The following is a 22,560-nucleotide window of genomic DNA, read 5'->3' as shown; positions in this document are numbered from 1 at the left end:
CCAGGTGACAGACAGAGACCTTGTCTCAAAACAAAAAACAAAGAAACACTAGTAGCAAGGTCAAAGCAGGAAAAGATATCTGCAATTTCTTTCACAGGCACAAACCTAATCCTGCTCATGGACGAAGAGTTTCTAAAAGCTGAGCAACAAAAGATAACAACCCAGTAGAAAAATGGATAAAAGATACGAGCAGCCCAGTGGGGTGCAGTGGCTCACGCCTGTAATCCTAGCACTTTGCGAGGCTGAGGCAGGCAGATCACCTGAGGTCAGGAGTTTGAGACCAGCCTGGCCAACGTGGTGAAACCCCCATCTTCTACTAAAAATACAAAAATTGGCCGGGCACAGTGGCTCACCCCTGTAATCTCAGCACTTTGGGAGGCCAAGGCAGGTGGATCACGTGAGGTCAGGAGTTCGAGACCAGCCTGACCAACATGGTGAAACCCCGTCTCTACTAAAAATACAAAAATTAGCCGAGCGTGGTGGCAGGTGCCTGTAGTCCCAGCTACTAGGGAGGCTAAGGCAGGAGAATCGCTTGAACCCAGGAGGCAGAGGTTGCAGTGAGCTGAGATCACACCACTGCACTCCAGTCTGGAGGAGAACAGAACTGTCTCCAAAAAAAAAAATATATATATATATATATATATACACACACACACACATATATACATACATATACATATATACACCTATTCATATACATATATCTATGATATGAGCAGCCCATTCAGAAGCAGAACTAAAAAGGGTCCTTAAGCCTCAGGAAAGATGCTTAAGCTCACTCTTAACAGAGAACTGCATGGCCTAGTGAATGACAAAAACCCAAACGGGCTTTCCCACCTCCTCCTTGGCAAGGCTAGGGAAATAGGGGGTGGGGAGAGACGGGAAACCAAGCTCCAAGGAGGAAGGGGCTCAGGTCCCATCTACCCCATCGCCCACACTCAGTGGTGTCACTTCTCAGAATCTATGCCAAAGATACGCACTACTAATGCACAAGGATTTTTACTATGCCATTATTTATGGTAACAAAAAGATTGGAAACAACCCAAATGTCCATCAATAGTGACTGGTTAAATACACATCGGTCTGGCTGCAAAATGTAATAGCATGCAGCCCAAAAGGAGAGCACCCATGTGCATGGTAAGAAGGCAGCACTCCCAGGGCACAGCGGCAGGTGGGTTGGTGTCCGGTGGGAGGAAGAGCTGCCACCCAGCTGGGAAGCAGTTCTCCCTGAGGGCCCCAGGCCCCCATTCTTGACTTCCCCAGTGCGGGGTGGAGGAAAAGGGAGGGATTAGCCCGAGGCAAGTGGTTCGAGCAGACAGAAGGGAACAAAAAGAGCAGCGAGTCAGGCCTGATCGGGGCCGCATCTACCCTAAAAGAGGGGACCAGCAGATCAAGAGCTGAAGCGTAAGGTGCCGCGGCCAGCTCCTGGGTAGGGCTCCAGGTGGCATCCCAGTTGTGGCCATCCAGCCCTTCATCCTGGGCTAGGCAGGCGGGAGAGGAAAGCGCAGACTGCACAGTCCCAGGCATGTCCTCGGCAGGCAGTGGCCTTGCACTGACCGGCCTTACTCAATGCACTCCATGACATGTATCTGCAGGGTGTCCATATCAGGGGCCTGATACTGGCACTTGGGACAGCAGAAGTCAGGTGGCTCCTCGGGGGGGCTCCTCCTCTGGCTGGGCAGGGCCAGGGGAGAGGAGAGGTAGGCTGGGAAAAGAGAAGAGTCAGAGGGAAGGGGAGCATGGAGGGGGACTGAGGCTTGGCAGGACTGTCAATGGCAGGCCTGGTCTCACAGGCCACTCATGTACGACCAGGAGCCGCCGCTACTACGGCATGCCTCCCTTAGCCTCGGGGAAGGGGCTGGGCTACCGATGGGGTGGCCTACAGGAGCTCCCACCGTCAAGTCTCCAGAGAGCGACAGGAAGGTCGAACTGTGACCTCCCTCGGCGCAGCACCTGCCCTCCCCACCCACCTCCTCCCGCAGGCCCAGTGCTCGCTCACTCACCGGGGGCGGGGGGCAAGGGGGCCTGGGAGACCTCGACGTGCCGCTTCCTCATGTCCTCGATCCTTTGAAAACAGAAACCGTCCAGTCAAGGCATGTGTTTCTGTAAAGCTCCTTGGCTGGACTAGTGTCAAAGAAGCTCTTGGAAGCTCAGGTGAGAGGAGAGGGACCACAGTGAGCCCTAACCCAGAACACCAGGAGCCATCCGTCTCCTGTGGTCACCACTGGCGACCCCCCAGTGTCGCACCCACTGCTCACACGGGCACGCTCTCAGAGGCCCACCTGGCTGACTCCTGACAGCTGGCCTTCAGTTTGCTGTACTCCCTCTGCAGCTGCTCCAACTGCTCCTGCAGGAGCTCCTTCTTCTCGGCCAGCTTCTCCCGGGCCTGCCTCTCAGCCTGGAAGTCTGCCTTGTAGATATCCGCCTGGCAAATCCAACAGAAAGGGATGTGCCCGCCACAAGCCAGCCACCCACCAGGCACTGTGCCGGGCACCACAGGGACAAAGCAGAACCCACTGCCGTCCTCCCAGAGCCCCCAGCAGTGCAGAGGAAACAAATATGTCAGCGAGTAATGCCAAGCTCACCGAGAGGTCTAAGGAGCAGCACAAGTGGCTCAGAAGCTTATGAAAGGCCAATACAAAATGATGCCAAAGAGGCCAGGCACGGTGGCTCACGCCTGTAATCCCAGAACTTTGAGAGACTGAGATGGGCAGATCACCTGAGGCCAGAAGTTCGAGACCAGCCAGGCCAACATGGTGAAACCCTGTCTCTACTAAAAATACAAAAATTAGATGGGCGTGGTGGCAGGCGCCTGTAATCCCAGCTACTCTGGAGGCTGAGGCAAGAGAATAATTTGAACCCAGGAGGCAGAGGCTGCAGTGAGCCAAGATCGTGCCACTAGTGTGCCACTCCAGCCTGGGCAACAAGAGCAAAACTCAATCTCAAAAAGCAAAAGCAAAAAAAAAAAAAAAAAAAAAAGAGACGCCAAAGAGACACTCCAGGTCCCAGTGCCAGGGTGAGTCAGAGAGGAGGGCCCTCACCTGGGCCTTCAGCACCGGAACGGTCTCCATCACAATCTTGTGCTGCTCAGCCTCCTCCTTCAGCTTATCGATCACCTCCTGTTTGGCCACCAGGGCCTCCTCGGCCTGCTGGAGCTGCTGTTTGAGATCTTCCAGCTGCATTCCCTAAAGATGGGCAAGGGGAGCTGACGGAGCCTCGTCGGCCCAGGGCGAGGCTGGCTGAGAAGAACTGAGAAGGACAAAAGAGTGGCCCTGGCTGACCAGGCTGGGTGATGCCAGCCCCTGATTTGAGGGCCCATTGCAGGATCTCAGCGTGCACAGGGAGATGGCTGCGTCCTGTCACGGCCCAAAACGACAGAGGAGATGCTGAGGTTTTTTTCAGGACTGAAGAGGCCGCTGAGGTCATCTGGCACAACCTCCCAGCTGGGCCGACATTCCCTTCCCAGAATCCCCAGCTCCACAGCCCTCCTCCCACCCTTCATAGGGCACAGGCCACACCCACTCACAGCAAGCCGGTCCTGTGCCCGCCACGTACACAGCTCAGCTGACAGCCCTCAGTCCTTCCACTCTGCCACCTGGTCAGAGGTGCACTCCTCCCACGCAGGCATCTCCAGCCCCGTGAGACACAGACAGACACACCCCACCAACGCTCCCCTCCAGAGATTAAGTGGCCAGTTTTGTAGCTAACTGTTCCCCATGTGACCTGGCTTCAGGCTTTGTCCTTATAAATCTTCTCTGGGTACACTTACGATTGACGGTGTCTTGCTAAAATGTGATCACTAGCAAACTGCACCCAGCTTAGGTCTGATGAGGACAAACGAGGAAAAGGCTCCCAGCCAACACTGGGGTGGAAATGCTGTCGGGCTTACCTTGGCTTGGGGGAAGCTGAGCCAGGTGCCCAGATGGCGATGGCTGGCAAGAGGGAATGTCCATGGAGACAAGATGTCCCCAGCCCCACAGAGGGAGCATCCCAAGGCTCTGGCCCAGCCCCCCATTAAGATGGCCTGCTGACACTCCTGAGAGCAACATCCTGGGGTTGCCATCTCCCCACAGCTTCCCTGAGCTGTCGCAGCTGCAGCCTGATACAGGTCTAAGGCAAGTCTAAGGCAGGTCTACCCATTCTCAAGGTTCAGGGCCACGGGGACAGGAAGAGGCAAGGCCAGCCCTAGAGCCCTGGCGGCCGCACTCACTCGCTTCCGCTCGCTGCCCACCACGCTGCTCTTGATGTGGTTGTCGTATTCTTGGAAGAGCTGGTGATAGGCCACCTGCAATTGGGCCAGCTTCCTCCTGAGGAAAGGGAGCTTTTGCTGGAGAAACCACCTCATCCCAGTCCAGCCACGGTTCTGCCTGCTTCCAACTCTACCCCCTTCCTTCCCTCCCTCGTATCACAGGCCTGGAATGGGGTCTTCCAAGGCTGTGTGAGGACTCCTGAGGCCGTCAACTGTAAAGCAGGTTTTGGTGGACTGGTCACCAGGCAGTTAATATCGTTTTCCTAAAAGCTAATATTTTTAATGTTTATAATAAAATCGCGGCCAGACGCGGTGGCTCACACCCATAATCCCAACACTTTGAGAAGCCAAGGCAGGAGGATGGCTTGAGCTCAGGAGTTCAAGACCAGCCTGGGCAACATGGGAAAACGCCACCTGTACCAAAAATACAAAAATTAGCCAGGAGTGCTGGCCTGCGCCTATAGTTCCAGCTACCTGGGAGGATCACTTGAGCCCAAGAGGCGGAAGGTACAGTAAGCCGAGACACTGTCACTGCACTCCAGCCTGGACGATAGAGCAAGACCCTGTCTTGAAAATAATAATAATAATAATACAATGGAACTACCCTGCACTTTTCAAAACTGTGAACTTCACAAACAGCTCAGAAAGGCAGGGGAACTGTTCTAGATTAAAGGAGACTCAAAAGGCACGCCAAGGACAGGAACCTGAGGTCCCAGATTGGATGCTGGTAGAAGGGAGGGTTTGGGGGTATTTTTGTTGTCTTTCTGTTGCCCAGGCTGGTCTTGAACTCCCGGGCTTAAGCCATCCACCCACCTTGGCCTCCCAAAGTGTTGGGATTACAGGCGTGAGCCACAGCACCCGGCCTAGAAGGGGTTTTAAAGGACAAGTCCCCTGATGACCTAGTGGCTAGGAAAAAAAACTACAAAAAAGGCCACGTGTGGACACACAGTGAAACGTGGTCTGGAGAGCAGAGGGCATGACTATATCAAAGACAAACCGGGTGTCATCATGGTCACCTCTACCATTAGCAAGGCTAAGGGACAGAATGGGCCCACAGTCACAGGCAGAATCTGAAGGAGTCCTCAGAAGGCAGAAAGAACCATGGACCCAACACTTCTCAGCCTTTTGGCTAAGATCAAGTGTAGAACCACAGACTCTGTGGTGCGGCCCCGCCCCCGCTGACTCACTTCTCCTCCGAGGCAGCCTGGCGCTCCATGCGGAGTGCGGCCTCCACGCTCTGGCCCTGCATGCGCAGCTGGTCCACCTGCACGCTGTGCTGCTGCTGCAGCGCCTCGCGCTCACTCTCCAGCTGCCGCGCCTGCTCGCTGGCCGCCCGGGCCCTGGCACGGAGAAAGAGCAGACTCAGGGAGGACGAACGGGGGGACAGGAGGGGCTATGCGCAGGGCGTGGGCGGGGGGTGGGGGTCAGCTCTGAACACCCCATGACTGTGAGCCGATGCCAAGTGGCAGGGTGGAGGCACCATCAACAGACACGAGGACAACTGCAGGGGGCCAGGTGGGAGCAGCAGGTGAGGAGCTTTGCTTGAGATGTGTTTGCTTCAGTGCAGGAGCCCAGCAGGTGACCAAGTACAGATGGCAAGAAGACCTGGAAGCCAGCGGAAGGGGGTGGTCCGAGAAAAGGATGGGGTCGTCTGCATCCCGCAGTGCTGGGGCCAGATGAGAGGAGCCCTCGGAACTGCCCATGGAGTTCCAATGGGGGCTGCTGGGGGCCCCAGCAAAAGCAGTCTCAGTGGAGGGGGTCAGGAGAGACTGCTGTTCCAAAAGTGAGAGACTGCCCACCAGACGACCTGCTTGGATGCTCAGTTCCCACACCTGCCCCCCTACAGCTCCCTTAACCTCCAGTTTCCAGGGTCTGGCCTCATCCCACCACACCAAGCCCTTCCACAGCCTCACTGCGGGGACGATGGTGGGTGCATCTGTGCAGGTCCTGGGTGGCCTCTGGCCACAGGCAGACACAGCCCTTCTCCAGTCACCCCAACTCTGCCTGGCAGGCCTGCCTGCATACTGCCCCCACACTCTGCACGGGCTCCCTCTGCCCATCAGAGCCTGGGTCAAGCTCCTCTCCCGTCTGCCCTGCCAGCTGCCCCAAGTGCACCCTGACCGCCTACTGTGCTGGGATGGCTAGGGCCCCCCTGGCAGCTGATCCATCTGTCTGGAGGGCAGAAGCAGGGCCAAATGAGAACCACAGAAACCTCCCTGCCCTTTGACCCAATGGTCCCACTCACAAGAACCAAGACCCCTTTTGCAAAAGAGAGTAACCAGCAGGCCTAAGGCCACCGGCTGGCAAGGTTGGCCCTTGGCTGGTGAAGTTCCCTTGCCACAGTGACACTTTCCCTAGTGGTCAGGGTGGTCCCTGCACCTGGGCCATTTGTAGGAACGATGTGGTTGACGTGAGCACCCGCTCTGCTGCTGGGAGTCGGGGATTTAGGTACCTGCCTAGCAGAGGGCGCTGACAGGACCTGCCCCCAGTAAACACCCAGGGCGCTGAGTCTCTAGCGGGCATCCCTGGGCAGGAACATGGCCCGTGTGGGAGGCGCTTCTCACTGTGCCACTCGCAGGGCGGCGGGAGGCCGGGACAGGGCTTCTCCAACTGCCCCCTCCCGGCTCCTGCCCTGTGCCTTTTTCCCTGTCATCAACCTCAGCCACGAGGGCGACCGTGCACCAGTCCCAGAAGTCCTTCCAGAGAACTAGACACCGTGGGTGTGGGCTCGGGGCCCCCAAAATGCCTCCTAAGGAAATAATCCAAACTCCATCTAAGGGTCACAGAGTGCGGAGAGCCGGCTGGAACCCAGGTCCCGGATGCCTGGCCCAGACCTCTCCCGACGCCTGCCCCAACGTGTTTACGCAGCCTGCCCCAGTCTATCGTCATCAAGGAGCACCCTGGCGGCCCCTAAACCCACCTCATGCTTTTGGAAACCCTGGAAGGGGTCTCCGGAGCCGGCTCCCCCGACTCACCGACCCTCCAGAGCCTGGCATTCCTTAGTGGCAGCCTCCAAGCGACTCTGACTCTCCTGCAGCTCCCCGAGCAAGGACGTCACCTGGGCTTTCACAGAGGCCTTGTCCTCAGCCATCTGCTGCAGGAGAAAAAGCCACTTCCTGTCAGCACTGCTTTCTCCCCAGCGGCCCACTCCTGCCATCTGCAAGCCCGGGGCAATCTGCAAGCAGCTGAGGCCTGCGCACCATGAGGCCTTTTTTCCTGCCCTCGGCACCCCCAAACCTGGGTGCCCTGGGGCCTCATGAGCCCAAGGGCCACCCAACCCTCCCCAGCTGCCCACCTTAACCCTCTACCACAGGGTGACACACAGATGGGGCAAAAAGAGATCCTCAAAGAGACGAAGGAGCACAAAGCTGCCTTGGGGTTGTCAACAGCTTAGTCACTGCCCCGGCAAGCAGGCCTTGAGGGCTGAACCCGGTGGCCTTGGAGCTGCAGCCCCAGCAGGGGATCTCTCTCCGCCTCTGAGACTTGGGACAAAAGGAGGCCAGGCACGAATAGAGCAAAGTAAACACAGGCCCCAGTCCACACCCGGGGCTGCCAGGATGGGAGAGTTTGAGCAAATCAAGAGTGGACACTGAATTTTGTTGAACACTGGGAACTGCAGAACCTCTCAGCAGGCACACTGCACTCAAACCCCTGCGCGAAGACACCCGGCCACCACCTCACGGGGCCTCTGGGAGCCTAAGGCCACACCCCTGGGGCACCCCAGCCCCCTGTCGAGTGAGGTCCCGTCTGGAAACGCTCAGGGCTGTCCAAAGCATTTACTGTCTGTTCCGGCCAACACCTGACCTCCCTTTCTTACAGCATTTACTAGAGAGGGCTTACCCTGTCCCTTTGAGACATCTGTGTGGCACCCACAACCCAGGGTCTTTCCCGAGGGCCCTGCAGCCACTCCTTGGAAACGGAAACCTCAGGAGGCACGGGGCCCGGTCTCCCAGTCTCCAAGGGAGGGAAGAATCCCAACCTTGGTAAGCACCGGCAGCTCCCACACACGGCTGGCGTCGTGGCAAGGACGCTGGCTGCCCCGTCATCTTTCACTTGAGCCTGCACTCGCCCCCTCCGACTCCCTCATTCTCCCTTCGCAAGGCCAGGCCGCCTCTGCTGGGGCGGGAACGGAGCTCAGCTCTCTCCCCCGCAAGCAGGGGTTTCTGAAGAAAATCTCTTTTCCCAGCTTGAACAAAGGCCCGCTTTTGTGTACCTTTGTGTATCTCCGGTGTTCTTGTCAAAAGAGGAGGACAGGCACAGAGGCCTGTGGGGACAAGGCCACAGGATGACGGAGATGGAGGCTGGAGAGGTGCAGCCGGCGGCCCCTGGCGCCGTGGAGAGGCCTGGAAGGCCGATCCCTCATGGCCCTGGCGGGGAGCTCGCCCTGCCGACACCACCAGTAGCTCAGCCTCCAGGCCTCCAGAACCGGGAGGCCACGCGTTTCTGTGGCTTCGGCCCCACGGTCTGTGGCGCTTGCTCACGGCAGCTGTAGAAAACTCATCCACTTCCCACACAGGAAATCAACGCCTTAAGCCAGGCGCTCCAAGCCCTGAGTGGAGCAGCGTGCACAGCCCACCATCCACGCCTTTCCCCAGGGGAGCGGAGCCCGGCTGTGGCAAGTGCCAGGTACCCGCCAGCAAGTTTCCTCTCCACCACTTCTCCCCACCTTGCCCCCTCAAAGGCAGCACAGCCCCTTCCTGACTACCATCGCCAGGATCCTGCGATCAGCCAAGCCCACACACAAAGACCCTGAAACCAGGCGGTCTGTGCTGATGACACGATTTATGGGGGGAGCCTTGGGCCACACAGCTGGACCTCTGGTGGCTGCAGCCCAAGTGACCAGGGTTGGCCACGCAGGCGCTCCATGCCCATGCGGCCCACCCCCCGCGGAAACCCTGGCCGCCACGGCTGGGGTGAGCTTCCCGGTTGTGACTCCGCGCACGCTGTCCCACACTGTTGCCGAAAGAAACAGGTGCTGTCTGCACAGCTCCCCCGGGCGAGGAGCCGCTGAAGCTCACGCCTGGTCTCTCCTGGAGCCCGCCCTGTGCGCCCTGAGCCTTCGCTCACCATAACCTGTGTCCTTTCCTTGTAATAAACCGGAACTGGGAGTGTGACAGCTTTTCTGAGTTCCGAGCCCTCCCAGCACAGCACTGAGCCCCAGGGCGCTTTGGGGGACCCCGACCACGGGTTCCCTTGTGGAACACTGGCATCACTGTGGGTTTTCAGAACCTGGCCCTGCCCCGACTACCTGCTGGCATCTCTTCAGGTGCTCCACCTCCCGCAGAGCCTGCTCCTTCTGCCTCTTCAGGTCGAGCTTCTCCAGGCCGAGTCTCTCCACCAGTTTCCTGGCCTCCTGGAATTTGCACATGAGGAACTCCTTCTCCTCCCTCTGGCTGGCTTGGAAATGCAGAAGCTCCTCGCAGCGCTCCCGCAGCATCTGGTTGCTCTGCCGGATGGCATCTGGTGGCAGAGGGGACAGTGGAGGGGAGCTGTGCAGCCTGGCCCACCGGGCCCTGCCTGGGCCCACATGGGCCTGAGGCTCAGGAAGTCAAAGGCCAGAAGTGGGGCCACCCATCCTGGTGCCCCCCCATAATACCATGCAGCTTCTCTCAGGGGTGGATGGCATCTCAACACTCCCTTTTGTTTCTTTAAACACTTCCAAAATCCATTACACTAATGCCCCTCACTTTCTACAAGAAAATAATACCAAACACATCAGCTTCACTTAATAGTATGTGTCAGCCAGGCACAGTGGCTCATGCCTGCAATCCCAGCACTTTGGGAGGCCGAGGTGGGTGGATCACCTGAGGTCAGGAGCTCCAGACCAGCTTGGCCAACATGGTGAAACCCCGTCTCTAATAAAAATACAAAAATTAACCCGGCGTGGTGGCATACGCCTGTAATCCCAGCTACTTGGGAGGCTAAGGCAGGAGAAGCACTTGAACCTGGGAGGTGGAAGTTGCAGTGAGCCAAGATCACGCCATTGCACTCCAGCCTGGGGGACAGAGCAAAACTCTGTCTCAAAAAAAAAAAAAAAAAAAAAAAGTATGTGTCAAATGCCACTTTTTTGAATTTTTACTTTTGTAGAGACAGGGTCTTGCTATGTTGCCCAGGCTGGTCTCAAATTGTTGGCCTTAAGCAATCCTCCCACCTCGGCCTCCCAGCGTGCTGGGATTATAGGCATGAGCCACTGTGCCTGGCCTTATGCCACTTTGTTTGTAAGTGACTTGAATTCATTTGTATTCTGGTCAGTCTGAGGTGTGCCTGTCCTCAAATGGTCGGTATTGGTCCTCCCTGGCCTACATCTCTGTTGTCTTTTAGATCGGGGGTCCTAACACGCCTGCAGACTCCTAGGGTCAGCCTCCCAGGCAAACTTCACTGCAGCACTGCTGGCTGCAGCCTGAGAGGCCCAAAAGGCTTGGACCAGGCAAGTTAGTGGCGTCTCTGAGCCTCAAAGTCCTCATCTGCATAGTGAACAGAGACAAGAACATTCATCTTACAAGACGAGGAGGGTTAAATGAGGAAGCAGAAAACAAACGGGAAAAACCGCTGGTCCTCCCCTCACCAGAGCATGTGCCAGTGCCAGGCAGTCAGCAGAGGCCACAGGAAGGAGAACCCCATGCCCAGGAGACACCCCAAGTAGTGAAGGAGCCATCTGAGGTGACAAAACTGACAAGTGATGTGCCAAGGTTCTAGCAACTTTATAGCAACTACAGAGCTGGATAAAATGGGGCAGGCAGTAGCTACCCTGTGATCAAAACCCTCAACCAACTAACTATTGCCTGCTGACGAGCACAACATCCACCCCCCATCAGAATCCCGCTCGCTCTGCCCAAGGCTCAGCTCATCTGCAACTTGTCTTTTTTTTTTGAGACAGACTCTCGCTCTTGTTTCCCAGGCTGGGGTGCAATGGCGCGATCTCGGCTCACTGCAACCTCCACCTCCCGGGTTCAAGCAATTCTCCCTGCCTCAGCCTCCCGAGTAGCTGGGATTACAGGTGCCCGCCATCACGTCTGGCTAATTTTTGTAGTAGAGATGGGGTTTCACCATGTTGGCCAAGCTGGCCTCAAACTCCTGACCTCAGGTGATCCCCCCGCCTCGGCCTCTCAAAGTGCTGGGATTACAGGCATGAGCCACTGCACCTGCCTGGCAACTTGTCTTGTTAAAAATGTTCTGAACTGAGGTAAAATTCACATGACATCAAATTCACTATTTTAACTAATTCAGCAGTTTTCGGTGTATCCATCAGGTTGTGCAACCATCCGCACTATCTAATACCAGAACAGTTCCGGGACCCCATAAGCAGTCACTCCCCCAGCACCCTCCTCATCTGCATCTGCCTCTGCAGATTGGCCTCTTCTGGACATGTCTCACACTAGTGGAGTCACACACTAGAGACATGCAACTTCTTCTGTGAATCTCTCCCTAAACATTCTAAGTACAGCCTCCTCCATGGACATAAGCATGTACATCCTGAGGGACAGACATCTTCTGGGCCCTTAGGGGCTTGGCCCAGGGCCTGACACATGGAGCTACCAAGTTTCACTTGTCATCCACAAAGCTCAGGTCAGGCGGAGCAGGGGGAGTCAATACAGCCTTGAGGCCTCCTTGTGTCCCTGGAGCCTGAGGGAAGCTGCTGCACTGAACACACAGCCTGGAAGGGAAGCAAGGGCGCCATACACTGTGCCAGGGTCCCTGCACGGCTGGCCTGCAACACTCACCCTCAAGTCCCCCTCAATAGAGCACTCTCCCGGGGATGAGCAGAGGCCCCCAGTCTAGCTGTCACCTCTCTGTGCACCAGTGCCCTGAAGATCCCAATACAGTGGGTCTCACCAGGGACAACTGTATCCCCCAGGGGTCATTTGGCAATAAATATCTGGGGATATTGTTAGTTGTCACAACAGGACGGGTGCTACTGGCATCTAGCAGGTACAGGCCAGGGACCCTGCTCCACACCCTACAACGCACAAGAGAATTCTCCAGCCCCAGGTGCCGATGGCACTGAGGTGGGGGACCCTGTCCTGGAACAGGCAGGTCATGTTGGGTCTCCATGCTCCAGCAGGGCCTCTCCAATTCAGCCTCGCCATCGAGGAGACCAAGCAGCCCCTTGACAGCAAGCTGACTGCACTGACCCCTTCCTCCATAGAAGGAAAGGTGATTTGCCTTGACAGTAAGAGGAAACACATCGCAGGCATGGGTCTTGTCCGTGCCCACGGGGTGTCAGCCAGAGCCACTCTCTGAAGCCTACAGAGTATGTGACTTGTCAGCACAGAGCCCCACATAACATCTTGGACCACAGTCCAGCAAAGAAGGCAGGGGAGTGGGCCCATGACAGCGGTCTCTAGTAGTCACGGCACATGCCACCTCGCCCAGGAGCTGCCAGCCAGCCAGGACACGGAGAGCCAACTGAAGACCCAACTGAGGTGCCAGCTCAGGGATGACTCCTGCAAGGAAGGGGTGTTGTCCTCCACGATGGGGTGGACACTTAGGCCTGAGTCCCCAGCAGGAACCAAAGGATGAAACAAAAGGGGCTACAAGCCCCACCACACCCAGTGAGCCACGTGGGGAGTCTGTGCCGCCCCTCCCTGCAGCTCTGGGACCCGCGGTTTAGAAGGCCCCTGCAGCAGAAAGGCAAGAGTATACAGCGGGTGCCACCTGGCCCCACCAGGCTAACCCAGGGCAATGCAGAGCAGTGGCAGGGAGAGGGGGTGAGAGGGAAGAATGGCAGGGGCTGGGGGTGCCATCACGCCCAGCGCGCGGGCAGGAGCGTGCAGCTGAGCCCTGAACCCACGACGACCTGAAGCTGAGCAGCACGAGGGTGAGGGGCGCCCGGACGGCAGTCTAGGAAAGAACTCCCCAGTCCCAGCCGCTGGGTGTGGGAAGTCAGCCTTCACCTCCGCTGAGGTGTGTGCCGGGACCGCCCCAGAGGAATGTTGCCTGGAGGGCCACGCACCTTCCTTCCCAAGACAGACCACGCCCCTCTACCAGGGCATGCCCCGCCCACTTCCAGGACAGGCCCCACCCCCTCTCTGGGCAGGCCACGCCTCTTCCCAAGGCTGACTCTGCCCGGTCCCGGGATGGACAGCACTTCATGAGTGCTCAATGCAGGGACACAGAGGCCTGGACATGTTGGTCCAACCTGGAAGGTTCATTCCAGCTCCAGAGCTCCCTGTAAGGTCCAGCAAGGCTGTCCTGGAGCCTACCCGGCAGCGCGCTTCTCCCTCTGCCTACCCGGGCTTCTTCCGCTGTCCCTCCTTTCCCTTCCCAGTACTGGTCCTGAGAGCACGCTAAACTTCCTCCCCCCCAATCTGCACCTCAGAGTCTACTTCCTGAAACCAAGAGGGAGGGCAGCACATCCCCACCCCAGGCCCAGGAAACGCAGAGGTGCAGGTGGGGAGAAGACGCCTTCCCCTCAGCAGGGCCAGATCCCCTGACTCTCCTCACCTCGGAGCTCTTGATTCTCTTCCAGGCAGCGCTGGAGGGTCTCAGGAGCGCCGTGTTCTGCAGGCAGGTGCAGCATGGCTGGCTTCCCCAGAGGAGACTCTTCGCCCAGCACGTCCTGATCTGCTGCCGGGCCACCACTGGGCTGCACCATCTCACACAGTTGGCTCTTCCAGAGGTGCCTGCTCATCCAACAGGGTAAGGGCTGAAAGAGAAAGGCAGCAGGGGAGTCACAGGAGACCCACATCCTTACCCAGCAGAAAAAGCCTATGAGTTCTGGGGCTACATTTTAAACAGAATGCTGATAATTCGCCTAGTGTATCAGGATGCTAAAGTGGGTTTTCAGTCTAAGGGGTAGCAGATATTCCCATTCCAAAGGGAGGTGCTGGACCACCCATGTGGGACTTGGAAAGGCCTATCTCCAGGCTGGAAATGGAAGAATTTCACCAGAGGTAGGAGAGTCGGGACAGGACTGTTTGTGGAGGGAGATGTCACTACGCTGGGAATCCTGATCCCCTACACACCTCCAAGCAGGAGAAGTGGAGGGTACTGGCCCCTCATCGAGTGTAGTGGGCTGAATGGAAAAGATATGCCCATGTTCTAACCCCTGAAACATAAGTGATTTGGGAAAAGCGTCTTTGCAGATGTAGCATCTCAAGATGAGATCATTCAGGGTGAGGTGGGTGGGCCCTAAATCCAACAACGTGTCTTTATGAGAGACAGAAGAGAGAAGCCAGAGGGAGATGCAAGGGGAGGAGGCCATGTCAGGACTGCCTCGGAGACTGGAGTGAGGCAGCCACAAGCCCAGGAATAAATGGGGCAGAAGCTTGGGAGAGGCAAGGGAGGATCGCCCTCTTAGAGCCTTTGAGGGTGTGGGCTTGCTACCCCTTTGGTTTTGGACTTCTAGTCTCCAGAACTGTGAGATTAAAATGTCTGGCCGGGCGCGGGGGCTCATGCCTGTAATCCCAGCACTTTGGGAGGCCGAGGCGGGTGGATCACGAGGTCAGGAGATCGAAACTATCCTGGCTAACACGGTGAAACCCTGTCTCTACAAAAATACAAAAAATTAGCCAGGCATGGTAGCAGGCGCCTGTAGCCCCAGCTACCCAGGAGGCTGAGGCAGTAGAATGGCGTGAACCCGGGAGGCGGAGAATGTCGTGAACCCGGGATTGCGCCACTGCACTCCAGCCTGGGCAACAGAGCGAGACTCCGTCTCAAAAAAAAAAAAAAAATACAAAAAATTAGCAGAGCGTGGTGACACGCGCCTGTAGTCCCAGCTACTCGGGAGGCCGAAGCAGGAGAATTGCTTGAACCCAGGAGGCAGACGTTGCAGTGAGCTGAGATTGCACCACTGCACTCCAGCCTTGGCTTTCCGAACAGCCCCTTCTCCTGGTTTCCTCCCTATCTTGCTGGCTACTCCTGCCCAGGCACTCTCACTGGGTTCCGACCCTTCATGTTAGGGTGCCCCAGGGCTCTGTCCTAGGACATCTTCTTCTCTGTAACTTCATTCACTCCCACAGGAATCCTATCCAGTCTCATGCCTTGAACTCCAATCTTGATGGTTAATTAGACCTCTTTTCTAAACTCCACATTCATTCATCAAACTCAACATTTCTACTTGGTTATCTAGTAGCCCTCTCAAAACGAACCTCTCTAAGACCTCCCACAGTCCCCAAAACCCAGATCTACCCAAGGCCTTCTTTGTTATCAGCTGCTGGCAAATCCATCCTCCAGCTGCCAAAAGTCTTTTTTGATTCTCTCTCTCTCTCTCTCTCTCACACACACACACACACACACAAGAGCACATCTAATCCATCAAGAAATCCTGTTAAAATGTATCCCCCAACCGATCTGATCACACTGAGCAATTAACATTAACTATTTTAGGTGTCATAATATTGTGGTTGTTTTTCAGAGTCCTGTCTTAGAGAGAGGCACACTTAAATGTTTAAAGACGATGTCTGAATTCACCTCCAAATGGGAAAACTCCTAGGTATATACCCGAGAGAAATGAAAACACATGTCTCCACATGAATGCTTGTAGCAGCATTACTTATAGCAGCCAGAGTGGAAACAACCCAAATGTCCATCAACTATGAATAAACAAAATCTAGTACATCCACATGCTATAACATGAACAAATCTTCCAAATATGCTAAGAGAAATAAACAAGTCACAAAAGATTAAACATTGTATGATTCTATTTATATGAGATGTCTACAACGGGCAAATCCACAGAGACATAAAGTGGATTAATGGTTGTTGGGGAGAGCCACTTAGGGCTGGGGGGAAGATAAGCTGAGCTAAAGGGTATGGGGTTTCTTTGAGGGGTGATGAAAATGTTCTGTGAATATACATATAACAAACCATTGAATTGTACACTTTAAATGGATGAACTGCGTGACATGCTGATGATATCTCAAGCTGTTATTGAAAATAATAATGGTGGCCAGACATGGTGGTTCACACCTGTAATCCCAGCACTTTGGGAGGTCATGGCGGTTGCATCACTTGAGGTCAGGAGTTCGAGACCAGCCTGGCCAACATGGCAAAACCCTGTATTTACTAAAAATACAAAAAAAAAAAAAAAATAGCTGGGAGTGATGGTGCATGCCTGTAATCCCAGCTACTTGAGAAGCTGAGGCAGGAGAATCGCTTGAACCTGGGAGACGGAGGTTGCAGTGAGCCAAGATCGTGCCACTGCACTCCAGCCTGGGCGACAGAGTGAGACTGGGTCTCAAAAAAAAAAAACAAAAAAAACAGAGGCCGGGCACGGTGGCTCATGCCTGTAATCCTAGCACTTTGGGAGGCCAAGGCAGGTGGATGACAAGGTCAAGAGATCAAGACCATCCTGGCCAACATGATGAAACCCCATCTCTACTAAAAATACAAAAATTAGCTGGGTGTGGTGGTGCACACCTGTAGTCCCAGCTACGCGGGAGGCTGAGGCAGGAGAATCGCTTGAACCCAAGAGTCGGAAGTTGCAGTGGGTGGAGATCACACCACTGCACTCTGGCCTGGTGACGGAGATTCTGCCTCAAAAAAAAAAAAAGAAAAAGAAAGAAAAAGAAAGAAAATAATAATGGGAGAGGATTGCGAGGATTATAAACAAAATTAGTCACAAGTTGATATCTTCAATTGTTGAAGTTGGTAGCTGTGAATGTAAGATTTACTATACTGGCCGAGCGCAGTGGCTCACACCTGTAATCCCAGCACTTTGGGAGGCTGAGGCAGGCAGATCACCTGAGGTCAGGAGTTCAAGATGAGACTGGCCAACATATAGTGAAACCCCGTCTCTACCAAAAATACAAAAATTAGCTGGGCGTAGTGGCGCATGCCTGCAGTCCCAGCTACTTGGGAAGCTGAGGTAGGAGAATCGCTTGAACCCAGGAGGAGGAGGTTAGAGTGAGTTGAGATCGTGCCACTGCACTCCAGCCTGGGCGACAGAGCGAGACTCCATCTCTCAAAAACAAACTAAAAAGATTTACTATACCAATTTTTCTACTTTTGTACATTTTTGAAATTTCCAATAATAAAATGCTCAAAGCACTGTCTCTGAGTTGGATTACTGCAATTACCTCTTAACAGGTCGCTCTTCTTTTACCCTTACCCACTATGGTCTGTTCTCCCCACCACTGCTAGAACGATCAGTGTAAGACGTAATTCCGATCACATTCCTCCTCTACTGAGAACCCTACCATGGCTCCCCGTTGCCTTCTGCGTAAAAGCCAATCTCCCTACAACGGCCTACAAGGCCCGGTACCATCGGGTTCCCCATCCCTTCCTCTCCAACTGTACTCCCCTCCCTCACTCTGCTATAGCTATAATGACCTCTGTGCTATTCCTCTAATGTGCCAGGACAGCCCATTCATTCTCAGATCACAGAAACTGTATGAGGATAGGCAGATGTTGTCTTGCAAAACAAGCAAACAGGCATATGAGATCAGAAACCTAGCTGCCAAACTGTATGTGAGGCATTTTCGAAGAATTTAACGACCTCGATAGAGCGCAGTCAAGTTTGGTGAACAGAAAATGTCTCTAAAGTAGAGGAGTCCTCGCACAAGGAGTAGGGTCAGACCCCGCACTGGAGGAGGAAGGAGGAGTAGAAACAGTCCAGCTCGCCGCCCAAGTAACCTGGGTCCTGAATCAGCCCGCCTTGGCCAGTGCTCCAGAAGCGCGCAGCAGGAACGGGCTGGGGCCCAAAAAAGAGAGGGGAGCCTGAACGTCCGGGGGAGTCTCGGAGGCGGCGGAACGCCCACCGATGGAACCCTGTCTTTGGGGAAAAGGACCACACCTGTCAGCAGAGTCTGTCAGACGTGAGAAAGGTGGGAGCGGCGGACTGTGAACGCTGGTAGGGCCCCGGCGCTCCGACAAAGTCCCAGTTTCGCGGTCGCCCTTCCCTACTCCGCTGTCGAAATCCCCGCTTCCGGCTTCCGGTGTCATAGCTGTGGGATCCGGAAGTAAAAACACACAAGCCCCGCCCCGGGAACACAGGAAGCCGGAGAGAAGTGCGAGGCCGCGGTAGGGCCGCATGCCGCTCCGGAGAGAAGTCTGAGCCCGCCAGGCTCTGCAGGCCCGTGGAAGCTCGGTAATGATAAGCACGTCGGCCATTTTGCAGGGCGTCACGGCCTACACGCCCCCTCGTCTCTCGGACGGCGGCGTCTAGCCTCCGGGCGCTCGGCCGCCCCGCCCTCTCCGGGGGAGGAGTCAAGAAGAGACTGCCCAATAGGGCCGGCTTGACCCGCGAATGGGCGAGGGTTCCCGGGGGAGCGGCGCGGCAGAAGGCCCCGCCCAGGAGCCGAGGGACAGCCCAGAGGAGGCGTGGCCACGCTGCCGGCGGAAGTGGAGCCCTCCGCGAGCCCGCGAGGCCGCCGGGGCAGGCGGGGAAACCAGACAGTAGGGGCGGGGCCGGGCTGGTGATGGGGATGCGGAAGCACTACGCGGAGCTGTACCCGTGCCCACCGGCATTGGGGATGCGGAGCAGCGGCAGCGGGTATGGCAGGCAGCCGGCGGGCCGGCCTCCAGCGCAGGTGCCCGAGAGGCGGGGGCTGGCCTGGGATGCGCGCGCACCTGCCCTCGCCACGCCCCGCCCGCACGAGGGGTGGGGGCCGAGGCCCCGCCCCGCACGCCTCGCTTGAGGCGGGTCAGCTCAGCCCAGGCGCCCGCCCCCGCCCCGGCCGATTAAATGGGCCGGCGGGGCTCAGCCCCCGGAAACGGCCGTACACTTCGGGGCTGCGAGCGCGGAGGGCGACGACGACGAAGCGCAGGTAACCGGGCGGGCGGGCGCCGCGCAGGCAGAGGAGCGTACTGCCCCCCCTCCCCCGCGCCGCGCGGCGGTAAAATACACGCTGTTTTGTTGTGCTTGAGAACCGAGCAGAATCGAGAGGGTGTTAACCAATCCCTTTATACCCCGCACCTCCTCTCTTGAGCCCCTGAGACCCCGAGAGCGAAGGGGACTTGCCTACCGGGGTCACCCAGCTTGGCAAGGGGAGGGCTGGAGCTGAACTCCAGCATCTGCACCATCTCCCATGCTCCAGGTCATTGTGGAGTTCCCGCTACAGTCGGGAATGAGATGGTCCTGGGCACGCAGTTCCATGCCCCACAAGGATTTTACTCGGTTGTCCAGAATTGATGCTCTAGCCGGAATCCACCAATGCTTTGGGTAATTTTGTAATGTACACCCTGAATGAAGGCTGCCTAGGAGAGAGTGGCTGGAGCCCAGAGCCAGCAGTTTCTAACCCATCAACCACTCCCCAACGCCCAGCCGTTCACAAGGAGTGATTTGGGTAATCAGGTGTCACCCCCCTGTGAGACCCCAGAGGAACTCTCAAGAAAAGGACTAACTTCTCAATGCTCTCCTGTTCTTCTGCCTTGTTAACGAGCCTTTCTTCCACCAGACAGCGTCATGGCAGAGCAGGTGGCCCTGAGCCGGACCCAGGTGTGCGGGATCCTGCGGGAAGAGCTGTTCCAGGGCGATGCCTTCCATCAGTCGGATACACACATATTCATCATCATGGGTGCATCGGTGAGTCTCTCCCAGGCCCCAATCTTAAAAGCCAGGAAGTGCCTGCTCCATGCCTCAGCTTTTCCAACTAATTGTTGCAGGGCCACACAGGCTCTGCTAAGTTGAGCTCCTCCTCCCACTCCTGCTAGTGTGCCAGGATCATCCCGGCTCTACCTGATGTGCATATTCACATTTCTTTTTTTTTTTTTGGAGACGGAGTTTTGCTCTGGTCGCCCAGGATGGGGTGCAGTGGCGCAATCTTGGCTCACTGCAACCTCGGCCTCCTGGGTTCAAGCGATTCTCCTGCCTCAGCCCCCCAAGTAGCTGAGATTACAGGCATGCACCACCACACCCGGCTAATTTTTGTATTGTTAGTAGAGACGGGGTTTCACCATGTTGGCCAGGCTGGTCTCAAACTCCTGATCTCAAGTGATCTGCCTGCCTCGGCCTCCCAAAGTGCTGGGATGACAGGCATGAGCCACCATGCCCAGCCGCAGGACATTCCTGAACCCTGTGCCTAGCCGCTGAATGTAGCCCTTAGTCCTGGAGTTGCAGGCTCTTTAGGGACTGTCTAGATGGGGAAATTTTCTAGATGGACTTCTTGGGGAAAACAGGGAATGCTATTCGTTCTGTGGTTTTTTCAAACCTGTTCATGCCTTAACAAATGAGTTCCAAAGGCAGGATCTGAGGCCTGATCTCTGCTCTTCACTAACACTTCAAGTTCCGTCGATACAAACGCTTAGCTTTTCTTTGAACACTGTCTCTTTGCCTCAATTTCAAAAGCCTACCAAGGAGCTCTGCCTCACCCAATTGTCCAGCTTGTAGAACCGCCATTTTGCACTCATAGGAAAGACCAAAGAATAGTATAGCATGAGGATTTCCATGGGAGGGGAGGGAGGGGTGGTCCTAGGACAGCCATCGCCCCAGACTAGAGCACCCTCCCCTGTGTCCCATGGGGCAGTGAGACTGTGCAGGGGCTGGTGGAACAAGGGCTTCATCTCAAATTACATGTGGTCTCAGTTTTCACTTTTAACCCTGGATGCACTCAAGAATCTCTCTGCTCACTACTATATGACCATCTTTGCCATTAACTTACCTTGTAACCTTGAGCAGGAGCTCTATCAAAATTAGTTAGCTCTGCCACATCACATAGAACAACACGCTGTCACTTTGCCAAACCTACTCCTTGACACCTTTGTACTTCTGATCAGAACTTAGAAAAGGAGAGCCAAAAAGGAATGAGGAGGCAGCGAGGGAGAAGGGCTCTGCCAGTGGCAGAGTAAGGAGGGGCCGTTGTCCTCTGACTCCCCATAAGCCTGAGACCCAGGAGAGGTACCAGGTGGAGCCCACAGTAGATTGGGCTTGGCCTCAGCCCCAGCCTGGTCCCCTCAGAAGAGCCATACCTGGCCGGGCGCGGTAGCTCACGCCTGTAATCCCAGCACTTCGGGAGGCCGAGGCAGGTGGATCACCTGAGGTCAGGAGTTTGAGACCAGCCTGGCCAACATGGCGAAACCCAGTCTCTACTTAAAATACAAAAATTGGCTGGGTGCGGTGGCTCACGTCTGTAATCCCAGCACTTTGGGGGGCCAAGGCGGGTGGATCACAAGGTCAAGAGATCCAGACCATCCTGGCCAACATGGTGAAACCCTGTCTCTACTAAAAATACAAAAATTAGCTGGGCGTGGTGGTGCGTGCCTGTAGTCCCAGCTACTCAGTAGGCTGAGGCAGTAGAATCGCTTGAATCAGGGAGTCAGAGGTTGTAGTGAGCTGAGATCACGCCACTGCACTCCAGCCTGGCGACAGCGAGACTCTCTCAAAACAAAACAAAAAGGCCGGGCGCAGTGGCTCACGCCTGTAATCCCAGCACTTTGGGAGGCTGAAGCGGGTGGATCACGAGGTCAGGAGATTGAGACCAGCCTGGCCAACATGGTGAAACCCCGTCTCTACTAAATATACAAAAAATTAACCAGGCCTGGTGGTGGGCGCCTGTAGTCCAGCTACTCAGGTGGCTGAGGCAGGAGAAAGGCGTGAACTCAGGAGGTGGAGCTTGCAGTGAGCAGAGATCGCAACACTGCATTCCAGCCTGGGTGACAGAGTGAGACTCCATCTCAAAAAACAAAGAAAAAAAGAAAAATAACAAAAATTAGCTAGGTGTGGTGGCACCCATCTGTAGTCCCAGCTACTTGGGAGGCTGAGGCAGGAAAGTCGCTTGAACCCAGGAGGTGGAGGTTGCAGTGAGCCGAGATGGCACCACTGCACTCCGTCCTGGGCGACAGAGTGAGTGAGACTTCATCTCAAAAAAGTAAAAAGAGCCGTACCTGCATCGGCCACAAACCTTAACAGCTAGGACTCTGACCGTTAAGCCCTTAGTCCAAGAAGCAGACTGGAGGAGAAGGTAACTGAGGTTGCTTTCTCCATCCCCACCGCATGCTGTCACAAGGACACTGCAACAGAGCAACCCAGGCCACAATGATGGCTTATGACTCCTGGCCTTCAGCTCTTATTAGACACCTCATTGAGAGCATCCAAGCTTGTTGTGTGACTTGGAGCAAGTGTTTTCCTTTTCCTGAACCTCAGCATTTCGTGTAGCAAATGACAGCTTTTGAAACGAGGGCCCAGGGTCCTTAGGCTTTTCCAAGCTGATTGTGTCATTTCATTGCCTTCGCCTGTGGCCAGCTTGGGGTTGGGCAACTTTGTTTTGTTGAAATCAGTAGGGTTCCCCTTTGCTCTCCTCTGTTCTGAGAGTGACAACCTGAGACTTTCAAAGCAGAAATAGGAAGTGCCAGCTCCAGCACTGTGGGTAGGGGACGAGGGGTCCTCTCTCTGAAGAGCCTTGTGGTTTGTTTCTTCCTCTTCCTGCTGGAGG

The 22,560-nt window shown here is 55.7% G+C and overlaps 2 protein-coding genes across 14 annotated transcripts in view; one reads left to right on the top strand and one right to left on the bottom strand.

The window, feature by feature from the left end:
• Nucleotides 1-983: 983 nt before the first annotated feature.
• On the bottom strand, nucleotides 984-18,180 carry IKBKG (inhibitor of nuclear factor kappa B kinase regulatory subunit gamma). Of its 6 annotated transcripts, none has more exons than XM_055268842.2 (10): nucleotides 17,985-18,180; nucleotides 13,694-13,895; nucleotides 9,498-9,709; nucleotides 7,225-7,343; nucleotides 5,437-5,589; nucleotides 4,211-4,307; nucleotides 3,042-3,185; nucleotides 2,283-2,425; nucleotides 2,004-2,065; nucleotides 984-1,705 (listed from the first exon to the last, which is right to left on the bottom strand). In XM_055268842.2, the coding sequence occupies exons 2-10, from the start codon at nucleotides 13,878-13,880 to the stop codon at nucleotides 1,563-1,565; spliced, it is 1,260 nt and encodes a 419-aa protein (XP_055124817.1). In that variant the 5' UTR covers nucleotides 13,881-13,895; nucleotides 17,985-18,180; the 3' UTR covers nucleotides 984-1,562. The 6 variants fall into 6 exon arrangements, with proteins under 6 accessions (XP_055124817.1, XP_055124818.1, XP_063490717.1 ...); XM_055268843.2 differs by having other exon boundaries at nucleotides 7,225-7,340; XM_063634647.1 differs by lacking the exon at nucleotides 3,042-3,185.
• The window catches only part of G6PD (glucose-6-phosphate dehydrogenase), a 16,791-nt gene continuing 12,377 nt past the window's right edge, over nucleotides 18,147-22,560 (top strand). For 2 of the 8 annotated variants that reach the window (XM_055268833.2, XM_055268832.2), the window contains exons 1-2: nucleotides 18,147-18,278; nucleotides 19,588-19,715. In XM_055268833.2, coding sequence (XP_055124808.1) covers nucleotides 19,596-19,715 — 120 coding nt within the window. In that variant the 5' untranslated portion in view covers nucleotides 18,147-18,278; nucleotides 19,588-19,595. Of the gene's footprint in view, nucleotides 18,279-18,685; nucleotides 18,958-19,587; nucleotides 19,716-22,560 lie in introns of those variants that run through there. The other 6 variants (XM_063634646.1, XM_055268831.1, XM_055268828.2 and 3 more) reach the window with 3 other exon arrangements.

The sequence above is a fragment of the Symphalangus syndactylus genome, chromosome X (genome assembly GCF_028878055.3).
Source record: "Symphalangus syndactylus isolate Jambi chromosome X, NHGRI_mSymSyn1-v2.1_pri, whole genome shotgun sequence".
Classification (NCBI taxonomy): Eukaryota; Metazoa; Chordata; class Mammalia; order Primates; family Hylobatidae; genus Symphalangus; species Symphalangus syndactylus.
This window is presented reverse-complemented; position numbering and strand designations above follow the sequence as displayed.